The 21798-nt window shown below is 49.5% G+C and overlaps 1 protein-coding gene across 12 annotated transcripts in view; it reads right to left on the reverse strand.

Annotated features, from left to right (window-relative positions):
- Nucleotides 1-21798, reverse strand: part of DQX1 (DEAQ-box RNA dependent ATPase 1) — a 53126-nt gene that overhangs the window by 18049 nt on the left and 13279 nt on the right. For 3 of the 12 annotated variants that reach the window (XM_040419482.1, XM_040419481.1, XM_040419483.1), the window contains exons 3-12: nt 18015-18208; nt 17288-17666; nt 16980-17213; nt 16566-16662; nt 15012-15170; nt 14427-14618; nt 4873-4995; nt 4605-4789; nt 4347-4528; nt 62-3454 (exon numbers count right to left, since the gene is read on the reverse strand). In XM_040419482.1, coding sequence (XP_040275416.1) covers nt 3283-3454; nt 4347-4528; nt 4605-4789; nt 4873-4995; nt 14427-14618; nt 15012-15170; nt 16566-16662; nt 16980-17213; nt 17288-17666; nt 18015-18208 — 1917 coding nt within the window. In that variant the 3' untranslated portion in view covers nt 62-3282. The remainder of the gene's footprint in view (nt 1-61; nt 3455-4346; nt 4529-4604; nt 4790-4872; nt 4996-14426; nt 14619-15011; nt 15171-16565; nt 16663-16979; nt 17214-17287; nt 17667-18014; nt 18209-21798) is intronic. The other 9 variants (XM_040419487.1, XM_040419489.1, XM_040419488.1 and 6 more) reach the window with 9 other exon arrangements.

The following is a 21798-nucleotide window of genomic DNA, read 5'->3' on the forward strand; positions in this document are numbered from 1 at the left end:
GAAACTGCTGAACGGTATCGTGCGAAGCAGACCCATCATTAGTGTACACGGACCAGTAGACCTCATGAATCTCCTGAACAGTAACCTGGGAAGTAGACCCATCATTACTGTACATGGACCAGTAGACCTCATGAAACTGCTGAACAGTAACCCGAGGAGTAGACCCATCATTACTGTACATAGACCAGTAGACCTCATGAAGCTGCTGGACATAACCCGAGGAGTAGACCCATCATTACTGTACACAGACCAGTAGACCCCATGAAGCTGCTGGACAGTAACCCGAGGAGTAGACCCATCATTACTGTACACAGACCAGTAGACCCCATGAAGCTGCTGGACATAACCCGAGGAGTAGACCCATCATTACTGTACATAGACCAGTAGACTTCATGAAGCTGCTGGACAGTAACCCGAGGAGTAGACCCATCATTACTGTACATTTGTAAACAACTGGTTGTCAGGCATGAAAGACTTTCAAAAGGACAAACAAAAGTGCATTAAGAAAATGCTAAAGAGGATCAACTTTAAAAATATCTTAAAATGTTCTGTATTTCTTTAAAACTATGAATAGTGTTATCAATGTTGCAAGTCTATATCTAGCACAATTCAAGTGAAATCCCACTGCCTCCTACAAATATATCTTTCTGAGAGCGCCACATCATACAGTAACCTCCCTATGGAAAGATGGAGGAGAGCAGGAGCACTCGTCAGTCAGACGTCAATCATCAGACATTTATCATATACAGAAACAAGTGTCCTGCCGAGAGCGCCACATCATACAGTAACCTCACGATGGAAAGATGGAGGAGAGCAGGAGCACTGGTCAGTCAGACGTCAATCATCAGACATTTATCATATACAGAACCAAGTGTCCTGCCGAGAGCGCCACATCATACAGTAACCTCACTATGGAAAGATGGAGGAGAGCAGGAGCACTCGTCAGTCAGACGTCAATCATCAGACATTTATCATATACAGAACCAAGTGTCCTGCCGAGAGCGCCACATCATACAGTAACCTCACTATGGAAAGATGGAGGAGAGCAGGAGCACTCGTCAGTCAGACGTCAATCATCAGACATTTATCATATACAGAACCAAGTGTCCTGCCGAGAGCGCCACATCATACAGTAACCTCACGATGGAAAGATGGAGGAGAGCAGGAGCACTCGTCAGTCAGACGTCAATCATCAGACATTTATCATATACAGAACCAAGTGTCCTGCCGAGAGCGCCACATCATACAGTAACCTCACGATGGAAAGATGGAGGAGAGCAGGAGCACTCGTCAGTCAGACGTCAATCATCAGACATTTATCATATACAGAACCAAGTGTCCTGCCGAGAGCGCCACATCATACCGTAACCTCACTATGGAAAGATGGAGGAGAGCAGGAGCACTCGTCAGTCAGACGTCAATCATCAGACATTTATCATATACAGAACCAAGTGTCCTGCCGAGAGCGCCACATCATACAGTAACCTCACGATGGAAAGATGGAGGAGAGCAGGAGCACTCGTCAGTCAGACGTCAATCATCAGACATTTATCATATACAGAAACAAGTGTCCTGCCGAGAGCGCCACATCATACAGTAACCTCACGATGGAAAGATGGAGGAGAGCAGGAGCACTCGTCATTCAGACGTCAATCAGACATTTATCATATACAGAACCAAGTGTCCTGCCGAGAGCGCCACATCATACAGTAACCTCACTATGGAAAGATGGAGGAGAGCAGGAGCACTCGTCAGTCAGACGTCAATCAGACATTTATCATATACAGAACCAAGTGTCCTGCCGAGAGCGCCACATCATACAGTAACCTCACGATGGAAAGATGGAGGAGAGCAGGAGCACTCGTCAGTCAGACGTCAATCATCAGACATTTATCATATACAGAACCAAGTGTCCTGCCGAGAGCGCCACATCATACAGTAACCTCACGATGGAAAGATGGAGGAGAGCAGGAGCACTCGTCAGTCAGACGTCAATCAGACATTTATCATATACAGAACCAAGTGTCCTGCCGAGAGCGCCACATCATACAGTAACCTCACGATGGAAAGATGGAGGAGAGCAGGAGCACTCGTCAGTCAGACGTCAATCATCAGACATTTATCATATACAGAACCAAGTGTCCTGCCGAGAGCGCCACATCATACAGTAACCTCACGATGGAAAGATGGAGGAGAGCAGGAGCACTCGTCAGTCAGACGTCAATCAGACATTTATCATATACAGAACCAAGTGTCCTGCCGAGAGCGCCACATCATACAGTAACCTCACGATGGAAAGATGGAGGAGAGCAGGAGCACTCGTCAGTCAGACGTCAATCATCAGACATTTATCATATACAGAACCAAATGTCCTGCCGAGAGCACCACATCATACAGTAACCTCACTATGGAAAGATGGAGGAGAGCAGGAGCACTCGTCAGTCAGACGTCAATCAGACATTTATCATATACAGAACCAAGTGTCCTGCCGAGAGCACCACATCATACCGTAACCTCACTATGGAAAGATGGAGGAGAGCAGGAGCACTCGTCAGTCAGACGTCAATCATCAGACATTTATCATATACAGAACCAAGTGTCCTGCCGAGAGCACCACATCATACAGTAACCTCACGATGGAAAGATGGAGGAGAGCAGGAGCACTCGTCAGTCAGACGTCAATCAGACATTTATCATATACCGAACCAAGTGTCCTGCCGAGAGCGCCACATCATACAGTAACCTCACTATGGAAAGATGGAGGAGAGCAGGAGCACTCGTCAGTCAGACGTCAATCATCAGACATTTATCATATACAGAACCAAGTGTCCTGCCGAGAGCGCCACATCATACAGTAACCTCACGATGGAAAGATGGAGGAGAGCAGGAGCACTCGTCAGTCAGACGTCAATCATCAGACATTTATCATATACAGAACCAAGTGTCCTGCCGAGAGCGCCACATCATACAGTAACCTCACGATGGAAAGATGGAGGAGAGCAGGAGCACTTATCCCTCTTGTCCATTATGTGTCTTGATCTCTCCCTGATTGATAAATTATAGCATCTGTCATAGAGAATTTCATATACAACTACTTTACATACTAAGCTCCGGAGCAGCCCAGACGGTAGGGGTTACCCGGGTACTGCAGGTTTGCCCCCTCACATCTGGGTCTTGGCAGGATAATGTCGGCCCTGGCCCTTGCCGTGGCCTGTAGTGTCTGGAGATGGTGGCTCTCCTTGGCTCAGAGTAAAGTGCACGTTCCAGTAAAGAGTAGACCCCTCATTGTAGACAGCACGTGTCCTTCTCCTCTGCCTCCTTCAGGGAGTCCTCCTCTCTCTGTGCAGTAAACGTATCTTGGTCTTGAAGTTGATCTCGCAGTTCCATAAGTAGATCGCGACTCTCGCTTAAAGGGAGATTACTCAAGTAATATTGAGGGGCGAACTCCAGCAACCTGCAAGAAGAAACGGAGCAGAGATGAGGCGGCGTGTGGCCGTGTAGCAGCTGCCCGTGTGCCATCTCCAACATCGTGTCAGTGGTTAGATTACAATGTGGAGTGCACTCAATGGAGCAGCCCCTTAGAGGTGCAACAAATGACAGAAAATGGTGCAAATTGCGGTTCAAATCTACATCTGATCAGAGCAGGACATTTTTTTTTTTACTTTTGCGCCAGTGCCTTCCCATAGAATTGGCCAAAATGACCCCGATCTGCGGAATGTATAAGATCGGATCTCCAGTCTCAAAAGCTGGAGCAAAACGTGTCACATATTTACTAAGAGGCGCACACCCTAATCTCTGCGGGTCCTGCCCGATCCCACCTAACCTCAATGTACGCCACTTTTCTGGCATGTAAAAACTTCCAGATTTTGGCACACTCCATATTAGTGCAACAATTTGCAACTTTTTTTATAAACTACTCTTCCAACAATGTTTTAAAGGGGTGGGGCTTATCAGAGGGGAGTGGCTTCCAGACATATTTACTATAAATAAAGCTGTTGCAGATTTGTGGTTCTGTCACGCGGACGCCACAAGATGCAGCACATTTGGTAAGCGGCGCCTCTTAGTAGGCTTGGCGCATCTTACTCACTACTGGTGGTTTAATCATTTTCCGTGTAGATGGCGTGATTCCTTGCACGTCTCCCGCTTTGTTCATTTAATTTAATAATTGCCAACTGTTCACGTATGTCAAAATGTTGCAAAACTGACCAAAACATAACAAAAAATGGAGCAAATGCCTCCATTTTTAATCAGTGCTGGCCAATACGACCCCGGTAGGTGTACAACATGGAGGAGAAGCGGACGGGGAGCAGTACACCGCCAGCGGGTTAGATTTAAGAGGAGCTCACATCTCGGGGAGGATTTCTGTGGCTACGCTGATGCAGTTGTCCTGGGAGATGCTGAAGTCATGGTACAAGACCCAAGTGGGCAGTGGCATCTGGCCGTAGTACACAGAGGACGGGTGCAGGTGGGCCACGTGCTTGTGAGTCAGCATCACATAATTTCCTTGTCCGTCCACGTCCCGGGCCACCTGGTGGAATTACAAGGGGTTAATGAGGGGATCCACTCGGCCTTGTTACATGAGGTCTTAGGTCTCGTCATCTCACCTTGAGGAATCCTCCAGATAGCAGAGCCCGGGTGACGTTCAGGATACACTCCTCATCGGGAAACATGGGGGCAGAGACCGGCAGCTCAATTCTCTGCATGATGTCCAGGAGCTCTGCGCGCAGCACGTCAGCCTGGTGCAAGGAGCGCGGGCACAGCGCCGCATCAGAGCACCAAGCGTCACCGTCTAGGAGAGCAAACGGAGGACCATTCCAGTATATGTCAGGAGGGAACAGAACATGGGAACCATAAGCAATGAGGAATACTCACGCTCCTTATAGTGGTTGTAGATGTGGATGAGGGTCATGTGATCACCCTCAGGGCGCTGCAGAGCACGACGAGAACTCAGCACAGGAGCGCTATGTGGAGGGGGCAGAAAACAGCAGGGGGCGACTGGGGCAGAAGGAGACAAAAGGTGGGAGAAGGGTAAAAACTAGAGAACCTCTCATGACAACCCCCATTCTCCAGATAAGAAGACCCCCATTATAACTACATACATGACCTCCCCTTCTAAATCCAACAATCCAACTACTACATAACTATTATACTCCAGGTACCCCCCCCCCCTCCCCTTCCATACCTCCGAATGTTCTCCACATAACCTGAACTTTCTACTGACCCCTCCAACTCCATATAACTCCTCCCTAACTCATAATACACAGTCCAGTCCCATTGTTCTGACCAGCAGCTGATCTCTAGAGTAACCACAGCTAGACTGGCCTGGAGGGACTACGTAAGGTCCTGGTAGGTCGTCACAGCTATCTGGAGCCATGCTGACTGCAGTGCATCCCACAGCTTCTGGAGGGGGTGCAGGGTGATCCATAGAGTGAACACGACCATCGAGGTGGTCCCACAGCTGCTGGAGGGGGTGCAGGGGGATCCATAGAGTGAACACGACCATCGAAATGGTCCTACAGCTGCTGGAGGGGGTGCAAGGGGATCCATAGAGTGAACACGACCATCGAGATGGTCCTACAGCTGCTGGAGGGGGTGCAGGTGGTCCTACAGCTGCTGGAGGGGGTGCAGAGGGATCCATAGAGTGAACATGACCATCGAGATGGTCCTACAGCTGCTGAAGGGGGTGCAGGGGGATCCATAGAGTGAACACGACCATCGAGGTGGTCCCACAGCTGCTGGAGGGGGTGCAGGGGGATCCATAGAGTGAACACGACCATCGAGAAGGTCCTACAGCTGCTGGAGGGGGTGCAAGGGGATCCATAGAGTGAACACGACCATCGAGATGGTCCTACAGCTGCTGGAGGGGTTGCAGGTGGACCTACAGCTTCTGGAGGGGGTGCAGAGGGATCCATAGAGTGAACATGACCATCGAGATGGTCCTACAGCTGCTGAAGGGGGTGCAGGGGGATCCATAGAGTGAACACGACCATCCAGATGGTCCTACAGCTGCTGGAGGGGGTGCAGGGGGATCCATAGAGTGAACACGACCATCCAGATGGTCCTACAGCTGCTGGAGGGGGTGCAGGGGGATCCATAGAGTGAACACGACCATCAAGATGGTCCTACAGCTGCTGGAGGGGGTGCAGGGGGATCCATAGAGTGAACACGACCATCGAGATGGTCCTACAGCTTCTGGAGGGGGTGCGGGGGTGCAGGTGGTCCTACAGCTGCTGGAGGGGGTGCAGGGGTATCCATAGAGTGAACATGACCATCGAGATGGTCCTACAGCTGCTGGAGGGGGTGCAGGGGGATCCATAGAGTGAACACGACCATCGAGATGGTCCTACAGCTGCTGGAGGGGGTGCAGGGGGATTCACAGAGTCAACATGACAATCGAGGTGGTCCTACAGCTGCTGGAGAGGGAGTGGGGGAGGATTCATAGAGCCAACATGAGAATCGAGGTGGTCCCACAGCTGCTGGAGGGGGCGTGGGGGGATCCATAGAGTGAACATGACCATCGAGATGGTCCTACAGCTGCTGAAGGGGGTGCAGGGGGATCCATAGAGTGAACACGACCATCGAGATGGTCCTACAGCTGCTGGAGGGGGTGCAGGGGGATTCACAGAGTCAACATGACAATCAAGGTGGTCCTACAGCTGCTGGAGAGGGAGTGGGGGAGGATTTATAGAGCCAACATGACAATCGAGGTGGTCCTACAGCTGCTGGAGAGGGAGAGGATCCATAGAGCCAACATGACAATCGAGGTGGTCCTACAGCTGCTGGAGGGAGCGTGGGGGGAATCGATAGAACCAACATGACCATGTACGTCGACGCACAGCTGCTGGAGGGGGTGTGGGGGGGATCCATGAGAGAACACTACCATCGAGGTGGTCCCACAGCTGCTGGAGGGGACGCAGGGGGATCGATAGAGCCAACATGACAATCAAGGTGGTCCCACAGCTGCTGGAGGGGGCGTGGCAGGATTCACAGAGCCAACATGACAATCGAGGGTGTCCCACAGCTGCTGGAGGCGGTGTGGGGGAAGATCCATAGAGCAAACAAAACCATTGAGGTGGTCCCACAGCTGTTGGCGGGGGTCTGAAGAAGGATCCATAGAGAGAACAGTGTTAGGGGAGGGGAGGAGCACCAGAAAGACAACAGAAGGAAAATGACCAAGAACTAGGCCTCAAGGCTGGGGACAGGGAAATGATGACCACCTACGGAAACCCTAAACCTAGCCCTAACTCCTGTCAGTATGAATAGACCCTGAAGGTGGGAATATTCATACACCGGAAACCTAGGCCTTAGAAACCCTGAAATGCTCTAGGATTGGTGACATGTCTGAGACTACTGGTTCCTTCCCAGATGAACGAACCAGCGTCTCCCTGAGGCCTAGTAAACAACGAGCAAATGAGAGCAACAGAATACAAAGAGAAGTACACTTATCTTAAATAGAAAATGGATGAGCAGGAACTCAGATGAGGACAACACACCAGCTCTTCCAACTACATGACTGTCGAGGTGGTCCCCCAGCTGCTGGAGGGGGCATGGGGGAAGATCCATAGAGCAAACACGACCATCAAGGTGGTCCCACAGCTGCTGGAGGGGATCCATAGAGCAAACACAACCATCAAGGTGGTCCCAAAGCTGCTGGAGGCGATGTGGGGGGAGGGGATTCATAAAGTGAACACGCCCATCGAGGTGGTCCCACAGCTGCTGGAGGGGATGTGGGGGAGGATCCATAGAGAGAACACAACCATCGAGGTGGTCCCACAGCTGCTGGAGGGGATGTGGGGGAGGATCCATAGAGAGAACACAACCATTGAGGTGGTCACACAGGAGCTGGAGGGGATGTGGGTGGATCCAAAGAGAGGATACGACAATCAAAGTGGTCCTACAGCTGCTGGAGATGTTGTGGAGGAGGATCCATAAAGAGAACATGACCATCGAGGGGGTCCCACAGCTGCTGGAGGGTGCGTTGGGAGGGGATCCATAGAGAGAAAACAACCATCGAGGTGGTCCCACAGCTGCTAGAGGGGGTGTGTGTGGGGGAAGGGGGGAGAATCCATAGAGTGGACACCACCATTAAGGTGTTCATTTGGGTTCAAGTCAGGCTATTTAGGAGGCACTTGGAAGTCTTGCTAATGCTCTTCCAACTAATGTCAGACATTTCTATTTCTGTGACATGTCATATTGTCTTGCTAGAAAATCCGCCCCAGTGGAGACAATCAGCATGTATGGGTGTATGTGATCTGCAGGGATAGATTAATTCCCAAATCGGTGGAGTGCCTTCCACATAGATGAGTGGGCCCAGAGAATGCCAGGAAAACCTTCCCCAGACAACAACCCTGCCACCTCCAGCTTGTGATCTTCCGACAATGGTTGCAGGGTGTTTGCTCTCTGATGTTTCGTGCCTGGTGCTGCCGTGGTACATTTTGACCGTGAGATGCTCCACTGTAGTGTCATTCCGCTCTCGTGCGCCTTTGTAGCCAACGTTCACTTCTCACATCAGTAGCATGTGGTCTCTTATTCACAATGGTGCCATATGTCCACTCCCGATACACTTTCACCACAGCAGCACATGAACAGTTCACACTGTGCAAGTTCAGAAATACCGCCACATGGGACTAGAAAGCCTTTCCGGCAACTCTGAAAAATCGCTCATTTTACCCATGATGAGGGAAATGTGTGCAGACAGCCTATCACACCTTATATACCCACAGAGGGATAGGTGTGCAGACAGCCTATCACACATCTTATATACCCACAGAGGGATATGTGTGCAGACAGCCTATCACACCCTTTATATACCCACCGAGGGATATGTGTGCAGACAGCCTATCACACCTTATATACCCACCGAGGGATAGGTGTGCAGACAGCCTATCACACCTTATATACCCACCGAGGGATATGTGTGCAGACAGCCTATCACACATCTTATATACCCACCGAGGGATAGGTGTGCAGACAGCCTATCACACCTTATATACCCACGGAGGGATAGGTGTGCAGACAGCCTATCACACATCTTATATACCCACTGAGGGATATGTGTGCAGACAGCCTATCACACCTTATATACCCACCGAGGAATATGTGTTCAGACAGCCTATCACACACCTTATATACCCACCAAGGGATATGTGTGCAGACAGCCTATCACATCTTATATACCCACCGAGGGATATGTGTGCAGACAGCCTATCACACCTTATATACCCACCGAGGGATATGTGTGCAGACAGCCTATCACATCTTATATACCCACCGAGGGATATGTGTGCAGACAGCCTATCACACCTTATATACCCACTGAGGGATACGTTTGCAGACAGCCTATCACACCTTATATACCCACCGAGGGATATGTGTGCAGAAAGCCTATCACACCTTATATACCACCGAGGAATATGTGTGCAGACAGCCTATCACACCTTATATACCCACCGAGGGATACTTGTGCAGACAGCCTATCACATCTTATATACCCACAAGGGATGTGTGTGCAGACAGCCTATCACACCTTATATATCCACCGAGGGATATGTGTGCAGACAGCCTATCACACCTTATATACCCACCGAGGGATATGTGTGCAGACAGCCTATCACACCTTATATACCCACCGAGGGATATGTGTGCAGACAGCCTATCACACCTTATATACCCACCGAGGGATATGTGTGCAGACAGCCTATCACACCTCTTATATACCCATCGAGGGATATGTGTGCAGACTGCCTATCACACCTTATATACCCACCGAGGGATATGTGTGCAGACAGCCTATCAGACCTTATATACCCACAAGGGATATGTGTGCAGACAGTCTATTACACACCTTATATACCCACCGAGGGATATGTGTGCAGACAGCCTATCACACCCCTTATATACCCACCGAGGGATATGTGTGCAGACAGCCTATCACACAATTTATATACCCACCGAGGGATACGTGTTCAGACAGCCTATCACACCTTATATATCCACCAAGGGATATGTGTGCAGACAGCCTATCACACAATTTATATACCCACCGAGGGATACGTGTTCAGACAGCCTATCACACACCTTATATATCCACCAAGGGATATGTGTGCAGACAGTCTGTCACGGCAATTGGGGATAAGAGGAACACCAAGTAAACAAACAGCAACAGGTAAACAGACTAGACCCCAACGCAAGGGAGGAGGGAATGGTAACCTCCTAACAATCCCTGAGCCTCTCCCTGACTGCTGACAGTATGAGCAAGTCCTGATGGTGAACGAACTCATACGCTGGAACCTAAGTCCTGCTGACACTGTAGCAACCCTAAGTTAGGGAGAGGGGAATGAGACAGCCGGTACCTTCCACAGTGAAGGGACCAGCGTCTCCCTGAGACCTAGCAGCAACACAAGCACAAAAGGAGAAAACAGGAGGACTTAGCTTGAGACGAGCGGGAAGTAGAGGATCCACAAACTACCAGTATAGAACTTCAGAAGGAAAATATCAACCGCAAAGTCAGCAGTAATAGGCGGACTTAATTTGAGCCTCTTAAACAGTTAACGAGCAGAAACTGTGGAAAAGTGGGATCCTACCCACAAGAACAAACAGAAAGGAAACACAGAAAGACCTGTCAGATAGACCCATGTGCTGCAAGTCTATCCGATCTTCTCAGATCTCTCACAGGGCAGGCAGTGACAATATCACACTCCTTATATACCCACTGAGGGATATGTGTGCAGACAGCCTATCACATACCTTATATACCCACTGATGGATATGTGTGCAGACAGCCTATCACACACCTTATATACCCACCGAGGGATATGTGTGCAGACAGCCTATCACATACCTTATATACCCACTGATGGATATCTGTGCAGACAGCCTATCACACACCTTATATACCCACCGAGGGATATGTGTGCAGACAGCCTATCACACCTCCTATATATCCACTGAGGGATATGTGTGCAGACAGCCTATCACACCCCTTATATACCCACCGAGGGATATGTGTGCAGACAGCCTATCACACCTTATATACCCACCGAGGGATATGTGTGCAAACAGCCTATCACACCTTATATACCCACCGAGGGATATGTGTGCAGACAGCCTATCACACACCTTATATACCCACCGAGAAATATGTGTGCAGACAGCCTATCAACCCTTATATACCCACCGAGGGATATGTGTGCAGACAACCTATCACACCTTATATACCCACCGAAGGAAATGTGTGCAGACAACCTATCACACCTTATATACCCACCGAGGGTTATGTGTGCAGACAGCCTATCACACCCCTTATATACCCACCGAGGGATATGTGTGCAGACAGCCTATCACACCCCTTATATACCCACCGAGGGATATGTGTGCAGACAGCCTATCACACCCCTTATATACCCACCGAGGGATATGTGTGCAGACAGCCTATCACACCCTTTATATACCCACGAGGGATATGTGTGCAGACAGCCTATCACACCTTATATATCCACCGAGGGATATGTGTGCAGACAGCCTATCACACCTTATATACCCACCGAGGTATATATGTGCAGACAGCCTATCACACCCCTTATATACCCACCGAGGGATATGTGTGCAGACAGCCTATCACACCTTATATACCCACCGAGGTATATGTGTGCAGACAGGCTATCACATCCCTTATATACCCACCGAGGGATATGTGTGCAGACAGCCTATCACACCTTATATATCCACTGAGGGATATGTGTGCAGACAGCCTATCACACCTTATATACCCACCGAGGGATATGTGTGCAGACAGCACTTCACACACCTTATATACCCACCGAGGGATATGTGTGCAGACAGCCTATCACACCTTACATACCCACCAAGGGATATGTGTGCAGACAGCCTATCACATCTTATATACCCACCGAGGGATATGTGTGCAGACAGCCTATCACACACCTTACATACCCACCGAGGGATATGTGTGCAGACAGCCTATCACATCTTATATACCCACCGAGGGATATGTGTGCAGACAGCCCATCACACCTTATATACCCACCGAGGGATACGTGTGCAGACAGCCTATCACACCTTATATACCCACCGAGGAATATGTGTGCAGACAGCCTATCACACCTCTAACATACCACCGAGGGATATGTGTGCAGACAGCCCATCACACCTTATATACCCACCGAGAGATGTGTGTGCAGACAGCCTATCACACCCCTTATATTCCAACCAAGGGATATGTGTGCAGACAGCCTATCACACACCCTATATATCCACCGAGGGATATGTGTGCAGACAGCCTATCACACCTTATATACCCACCGAGGGATATGTGTGCAGACAGCCCATCACACCTTATATACCCACCGAGGGATACGTGTGCAGACAGCCTATCACACCTTATATACCCACCGAGGAATATGTGTGCAGACAGCCTATCACACCTCTAACATACCACCGAGGGATATGTGTGCAGACAACCCATCACACCTTATATACCCACCGAGAGATATGTGTGCAGACAGCCTATCACACCCCTTATATACCCACCGAGGGATATGTGTGCAGACAGCCTATCACACCCCTTATATACCCACCGAGGGATATGTGTGCAGACAGCCTATCACACCCCTTATATACCCACCGAGGGATATGTGTGCAGACAGCCTATCACACCTTATATATCCACCGAGGGATATGTGTGCAGACAGCCTATCACACCTTATATACCCACCGAGGGATATGTGTGCAGACCGCCTATCACACCTTATATACCCACCAAGGTACATGTGTGCAGACAGCCTATCACACCCCTTATATACCCACCGAGGGATATGTGTGCAGACAGCCTATCACACCTTATATACCCACCGAGGGATATGTGTGCAGACAGCACTTCACACACCTTATATACCCACCGAGGGATATGTGTGCAGACAGCCTATCACACACCTTATATACCCACCGAGGGATATGTGTGCAGACAGCCTATAACACACCTTACATACCCACCGAGGGATATGTGTGCAGACAGCCTATCACATCTTATATACCCACCGAGGGATATGTGTGCAGACAGCCTATCACACCTTATATACCCACCGAGGGATATGTGTGCAGACAGCCTATCACACACCTTACATACCCACCGAGGGATATGTGTGCAGACAGCCTATCACATCTTATATACCCACCGAGGGATATGTGTGCAGACAGCCCATCACACCTTATATACCCACCGAGAGATGTGTGTGCAGACAGCCTATCACACCCCTTATATTCCCACCAAGGGATATGTGTGCAGACAGCCTATCACACACCCTATATATCCACCGAGGGATATGTGTGCAGACAGCCTATCACACCTTATATACCCACCGAGGGATATGTGTGCAGACGGCCTATCACACCTTATATACCCACCGAGGGATATGTGTGCAGACAGCCCATCACACCTTATATACCCACCGAGGGATACGTGTGCAGACAGCCTATCACACCTTATATACCCACCGAGGAATATGTGTGCAGACAGCCTATCACACCTTATATACCCACCGAGGGATATGTGTGCAGACAGCCTATAACACACCTTACATACCCACCAAGGGATATGTGTGCAGACAGCCTATCACATCTTATATACCCACCGAGGGATATGTGTGCAGACAGCCTATCACACCTTATATACCCACCGAGGGATATGTGTGCAGACAGCCTATCACACCTTATATACCCACAGAGGGATATGTGTGCAGACAGCCTATCACACATCTTATATACCCACCGAGGGATATGTGTGCAGACAGCCCATCACACCTTATATACCCACCGAGAGATGTGTGTGCAGACAGCCTATCACACCTTATATACCCACCGAGGGATATGTGTGCAGACAGCCTATCACACCCCTTATATTCCCACCAAGGGATATGTGTGCAGACAGCCTATCACACCTTATATACCCACCGAGGGATATGTGTGCAGACGGCCTATCACACCTTATATACCCACCGAGGGATATGTGTGCAGACAGTCCATCACACCTTATATACCCACCGATGGATATGTGTGCAGACAGCCTATCACACCTCTAACATACCACCGAGGGATATGTGTGCAGACAGCCCATCACACCTTATATACCCACCGAGAGATGTGTGTGCAGACAGCCTATCACACCCCTTATAAACCCACCGAGGGATACGTGTGCAGGCAACCTATTACACACCATATATACTATACCCACCTAGCTAGCTCAGCTCACGTGACTTCCTTCATGATCTACACACTGCAGATGTCAAGAGTAGGAAATGGTCAGAAAAATGGGACTCCACTGTGTATTCTCTACATAATGCTGTCCTTTTTAAAGACTCCTCCCACTCCATATAACGACCACCCCAAAATAACCCCTCCTCTCGAGGTACCAGTAAGCATTGCTGCCAATGTGAGCATCTCGCTGACACACTGGAACTCGCAGGCCGCCAGGAGGGACTTGGAGATCTGAGGATCCAGTGGAAACTCCGACATGACGATGCCGACCTCAGACAGGTTCCCATCATCGTCCAGTGCCGCCAGGTAATCCAAATCCTCTAGAGCCTGCATGAGGGCCTCCGGGGCTGGAGGAAGAGGGAAAATGAAGAGTGAACATGAAAAAGAGCCAGCGCAACAGAGGTGGGGAGAGTAGTGCACACCACTGGATGAGATGAGGAGAAGGTATGAATAAGGACTAGGATGGGGAGAGTAGTTCACTAAACTGGGTGAGATGAGAAGGTATGATTAAGGACTAGGAGGAAGGGGAGAGTAGTGCACAACACCAGATTAGATGAGGAGATGGTGGGAGTGAGAACTAGGAGGATGGGGAGAGTAGTTTGCTAAAATGGGTGAGATGAGGAGAAGGTATGATTGAGGACTAGGAGGATGAGGAGTGTAGTGGACATTCCTGGATCATGCGAGATAAGCTGCATGGCCTGCGGGGAGGGGGGAAGGGGGGCACTCATGTCATTTATTACCAGGTCGCTCTAGGAAGTCACACTGGCCGAGGTCCGCAATGTCCAGTCTCTTCAGCAGCAGGACCATGCGGCTCAGGTTGTCCTCCAGAACTCGAGGAGGGGAAAACTCCGGCATCTGAGTCTCAAAGACGTTTTCTGAGTACAATCGATAACACACCCCTGAGGTAAAAATAAAGGGAGAGGAAACCATCAGGCAGTACATTGACTGGAGCACACTAGGATACACAGCAGTTGAAGGAAACCATCAGCATTGACAAAGACTAAAAAAGAGCACAACATGAGACATCAGAAGAAACCATCAGGGAGGACACCAGAGAGGAGCCTAACACGAGAAGTGAGAATAAACCATCAGGGTGGACACCAGAGAGGAGCCTAACACGAGAGGTGAGAAGAAACCATCAGGATGGACAACAGAAAGGAGGAGAACAACCTGAGAAGTGAGAATAAACCATCAGGGTGGACAACAGAGAGGAGAACAACCTGAGAAGTGAGAATAAACCATCAGGGTGGACAACAGAGAGGAGAACAACCTGAGAAGTGAGAAGAAACCATCAGGGTGGACAACAGAAAGGAGAACAACCCAAGAAGTGAGAAGAAACCATCAGGGTGGACAACAGAGAGGAGAACAACCTGAGACGTGAGAAGAAACCATCAGGGTAGGCAAAAGAGAGGAGACAACATGAGAAGTGGGAAGAAACCATCTGGGTAGTGTGACACAGTGAGAGGTTTTGTCTGGGAAAACATGTATTTTACTCCCAGCATGTGCTGCTGGGCGGATTTACAGCCAGGTGAGGTCAAATACCGGACTGGATTTTAAGTGCCGGTCCAGGTTTTGGCAGCACCTGGCTGTCCTTAAATATGCTCAGAAGCCATGTCTATGTGTTGGGATCTGGGAGCCTTGTGCCTGGATGAAGGCTTGCTATCTGTTTGCCGTGAAAACAGGTTGGTGCTGCTATGGTCAAGGACTCTTTGAGGCAGAATTGCTGCATGGTGTGAATTACCACCAACACCGCAAGGTGACTTTTTGTTTGAATATGACTGTTTGTTTTGTCACTTGCCTAAAGTGTGAATAAAACACTGAACTGTTTGATCCAAAGAACTTGTTGTTGCCTCTGTACTGCGTCCGCTAATCCTGTCTACCAGAGCAAAACCCCACAGTAGACAACAGAGAGGAGACAACACGAGAAGTGAGAAGAAACCATCAGGTAGACAACAGAGAAAAGGACAACACGAGAAGTGAGAAGAAACCATCAGGTAGACAACAGAGAAAAGGACAACACGAGAAGTGAGAAGAAACCATTAAGGTGCACAACAGAGAAAAGGACAACACGAGAAGTAAGAAGAAACCATTAGGGTGGACAACAGAGAAATGGACAACACGAGAAGTGGGAAGAAACCATCCGCTTGGACTAAAGAAGAACATGACAGGGATAAACATCAGTGAGAGGAAAGAATGAGGATGGACATCGGAATGGAGTGATTGAATGGTTCACCACAAGGATCACCCACTGCTCTTCAGGAGTCCAGTGTCTCCTCCTTCTGGTGGTCACTCACCATCAGGGGCCTGCACTCTCATCCTGCGGATCTCAGCTCGGCTTTTACTGATTACTCGGAGAAGCTGAGAATCTGCCCGGATCCGGGGATTGTAAACCTGCAGAGGAAATAGAGACCTAATTACTTAATCCTGACAGCACGTGAGCTGCCCTTCCAGTTTCCTCCCGTCAGCACAGGGGCTGCCCTTCCAGTTTCCTCCCGTCAGCACAGGGGCTGCCCTTCCAGTTTCCTCCCGTCAGCACAGGGGCTGCCCTTCCAGTTTCCTCCCGTCAGCACAGGGGCTGCCCTTCCAGTTTCCTCCCGTCAGCACAGGGGCTGCCCTTCCAGTTTCCTCCCGTCAGCACAGGGGCTGCCCTCCAGTTTCCTCCCACCATGTCATGCAGACATACATGACCCCACAGATGCCATACTCACAGTCTGCAGCTCGTGCCCTGTATCGATGACGTAACGAATCCCCGGGAGAGAGAAGGAAAGTTCTGTCAGTGAACCCGAGAGGTAAATTCGCCGCTCGTCTGTGGATTCAGCCTCGTACACTGACTGCAACCCATTACCAGCACTGGCCATCAGAGACACAGGCGATAGCGACCCCAAACTGGGACTCAAAGACACGGACTCTGTGAGAAGAGCGGAGCAACACCGGAGAACTTCCTGCAGGGCACAAAATAACATAAAAGCTGTTGCTCTGCAGATCCAAGAAACTGCAAACTCCAGCAACATCTTACCTCTTCACTGGCCAAAAACACCAACACATCCCCCGGCTCATTCCTGCGGTGAACATCTAGGACCATGTGACATGCAGCCATGATGTGGTCATGTGGCACTGATGGGCGGTAAACAACATTTGGCAGGTGTTCTCGCACTGGAACATTCACTACGGAGACGTCTGCACCTAAGTAGTCCACCATACGCTGACGAAACCCGGGTGATGTGATCACCACCAAGCGAAGGAACGGTCTCTGAAGTGTCATGTCCTTCAGGAGGCCCAGCAGAAGGTCAGTGGCCACTGTACGCTCATCTACTTCATCAAGTACAACCACACCAATGGTCTGCATCAGAGGGTCAGAGGTCAGCTCTTGGAGCAGAAGGGAATCCCAGCAGAACCTGGTGGACAACAGAGACCAAGTAATGGACTACCTGCAGAGAGGGATAAGGAAATGACCTCAAATGACCCTTACCGTGACTTTTACCCAGCACACTGATCTTGACTGACCCTTACCCTGACCCTCTAGTTGTCCCACTGACCCTTGACCTACATAGTGACCTCTACATTACCAACTGAACCAAAAACCACACAACAGGCTTAACCTTACCTAATGACTGTTACCCTACACACTAACCAATAATTATTCACTCTTCTCTACCCTACATGCTGACCCTCTCCCACCATCTCACTGGCCTCTGACAACTTGCAGACCACCATTGGCCAGTGTGGGTGACCTCCCTCCATACCTCAGGACAGTGTTAGCAGAGGAGCAGTCCTCGTGTGGAATGGAGAACCCGACTTCATGGCCCACATTCAGGTCCATCTCATCCGCCACTCTGAGGGCCAGGCTGAAGGCAGCGGTGGGGTAGGGCTGGGAGCAGACGACAGAACCCTCACGGTACTGCTGGGAGAGGGCATATTCTGCGCACCATTGTGGCACCTACGAGGATACAGAATATACTGCGATATAACTGAGCACTAGAGGGCACAAAATATACAACAATGATACCCTGCCAATAAAGGCAGAAGAAAACCAGAGCAGCAGTGGACACCGGGGCATTGGGCCCGACCGATGAATACTCAGAGCACACCCACCTGCACAGGGATCATCTCAGGGCAGCTCCAGTCACATTCAGAGCTGCAGATTGTGTAAGCATTGGGATCTGCAGCGACTCTGTGATAGCATTAACAACACGACCACTATCAGTGCGAACACCACATCTACCATAGTGTACTACAGCATGCACTGCTCAGAGTCTGACACTACTGCAGGCAGCAGAGATGTAACAACACGACCACTATCAGGGTGAACACGACATCTATCATAGTGTACTACAGCATGCACTGCTCAGAGTCTGACACTACTGCAGGCAGCAGAGATGTAACAACACGACCACTATCAGTGTGTACACCACAACTACCATAGTGTACTACAGCGTGCTCTGCTCAGAGTCTGACACTACTGCAGGCAGCAGAGATGTAACAACACGACCACTATCAGTGCGAACACCACATCTACCATAGTGTACTACAGCATGCTCTGCTCAGAGTCTGACACTACTGCAGGCAGCAGAGATAACAACACTATCAGTGTGAACACCACACCTACCATAGTGTACTACAGCATGTTCTGCTCAGAGTCTGACACTACTGCAGGCAGCAGAGATGTAACAACACGACCACTATCAGTGTGAACACCACACCTACCATAGTGTACTACAGCATGCTCTGCTCAGAGTCTGACACTACTGCAGGCAGCAGAGATGTAACAAAACGACCACTATCAGTGCGAACACCACATCTACTATCATGTACTACAGCGTGCTCTGCTCAGAGTCTGACACTACTGCAGGCAGCAGAGATGTAGCAACACGACCACTATCAGTGTGAACACCACACCTACAATGATGTACTACAGAGTGCTCTGCTCAGAGTCTGACACTACTGCAGGCAGAAAAGATGTAACAACACGACCACTATCAGTGTGAACACCACATCTACTATGATGTACTACAGCGTGCACTGCTCAGAGTCTGACACTACTGCAGGCAGCAGAGATGTAACAACACTATCAGTGTGAACACCACATCTACAATGATGTACTACAGAGTGCTCTGCTCAGAGTCTGACACTACTGCAGGCAGCAGAGATTTAACAACACGACCACTATCAGTGCGAACACCACATCTACCATAATGTACTACAGCGTGCTCTGCTCAGAGTCTGACACTACTGCAGGCAGCAGAGATGTAACAACACTATCAGTGTGAACACCACACCTACCATAGTGTACTACAGCATGTTCTGCTCAGAGTCTGACACTACTGCAGGCAGCAGAGATGTAACAACATGACCACTATCAGTGTGAACACCACACCTACCATAGTGTACTACAGCATGTTCTGCTCAGAGTCTGACACTACTGCAGGCAGCAGAGATGTAACAACACTATCAGTGTGAACACCACACCTATCATAGTGTACTACAGAGTCCTCTGCTCAGAGTCTGACACTACTGCAGGCAGCAGAGATGTAACAACACTATCAGTGTGAACACCACATCTACAATGATGTACTACAGAGTGCTCTGCTCAGAGTCTGACACTACTGCAGGCAGCAAAGATATAACAACACGACCACTATCAGTGTGAACACCACATCTACCATAGTGTACTACAGCGTGCTCTGCTCAGAGTCCGACACTACTGCAGGCAGCAGAGATGTAACAACACGACCACTATCAGTGTGAACACCACATCTACCATAGTGTACTACAGCATGCTCTGCTCAGAGTCTGACACTACTGCAGGCAGCAGAGATGTAACAACACTATCAGTGTAAACACTACAGCTACTATGATGTACTACAGCGTGCACCGCTCAGAGTCTGACACTACTGCAGGCCGCAGAGATGTAACAACACGACCACTATCAGTGTGAACACTACATCTACCATAGTGTACTACAGCATGCTCTGCTCAGAGTCTGACACTACTGCAGGCAGCAAAGATGTAACAACACGACCACTATCAGTGTGAACACCACACCTACCATAGTGTACTACAGCGTGTTCTGCTCAGAGTCTGACACTACTGCAGGCAGCAGAGATGTAACAACACGACCACTATCAGTGCGAACACCACATCTACCATAATGTACTACAGCATGCTCTGCTCAGAGTCTGACACAACTGCAGGCAGCAGAGATGTAACAACACGACCACTATCAGTGCGAACACCACACCTACCATAGTGTACTACAGCGTGCACTGCTCAGAGTCTGACACTACTGCAGGCAGCAAAGATGTAACAACCCGACCACTATCAGTGTGAACACCACATCTACTATGATGTACTACAGCATGCTCTGCTCAGAGTCTGACACTACTGCAGGCAGCAGAGATGTAACAAACCGACCACTATCAGTGTGAACACCACATCTACTATCATGTACTACAGCGTGCTCTGCTCAGAGTCTGACACTACTGCAGGCAGCAGAGATGTAACAACCCGACCACTATCAGTGTGAACACCACATCTACCATAGTGTACTACAGCATGCTCTGCTCAGAGTCTGACACTACTGCAGGCAGCAGAGATGTAACAACACTATCAGTGTGAACACCACATCTACTATGATGTACTACAGCATGCACTGCTCAGAGTCTGACACTACTGCAGGCAGCAGAGATGTAACAACACTATCAGTGTGAACACCACATCTACTATCATGTACTACAGCATGTTCTGCTCAGAGTCTGACACTACTGCAGGCAGCAGAGATGTAACAACACGACCACTATCAGTGTGAACACCACATCTACTATCATGTACTACAGCATGTTCTGCTCAGAGTCTGACACTACTGCAGGCAGCAGAGATGTAACAACATGACTACTATCAGTGTGAACACCACATCTACCATAGTGTACTACAGAGTGCTCTGCTCAGAGTCTGACACTACTGCAGGCAGCAGAGATGTAACAACACGACCACTATCAGTGTACACACCACATCTACCATAGTGTACTACAGCATGCTCTGCTCAGAGTCCGACACTACTGCAGGCAGCAGAGATGTAACAACACGACCACTATCAGTGTGAACACCACATCTACCATAGTGTACTACAGCATGCTCTGCTCAGAGTCTGACACTACTGCAGGCAGCAGAGATGTAACAACACGAACACTATCAGTGTGAACACCACACCTACCATAGTGTACTACAGCGTGCTCTGCTCAGAGTCTGACACTACTGCAGGCAGCAGAGATGTAACAACACGACCACTATCAGTGTGAACACCACACCTACCAGAGTGTACTACAGCGTGCACTGCTCAGAGTCTGACACTACTGCAGGCAGCAGAGATGTAACAACACTATCAGTGTGAACACCACATCTACTATCATGTACAACAGCGTGTTCTGCTCAGAGTCTGACACTACTGCAGGCAGCAGAGATGTAACAACACGACCACTATCAGTGCGAACACCACATCTACCATAGTGTACTACAGCATGCTCTGCTCAG

This window comes from Bufo bufo, chromosome 2, assembly GCF_905171765.1.
Source record: "Bufo bufo chromosome 2, aBufBuf1.1, whole genome shotgun sequence".
NCBI lineage: Eukaryota > Metazoa > Chordata > Amphibia > Anura > Bufonidae > Bufo > Bufo bufo.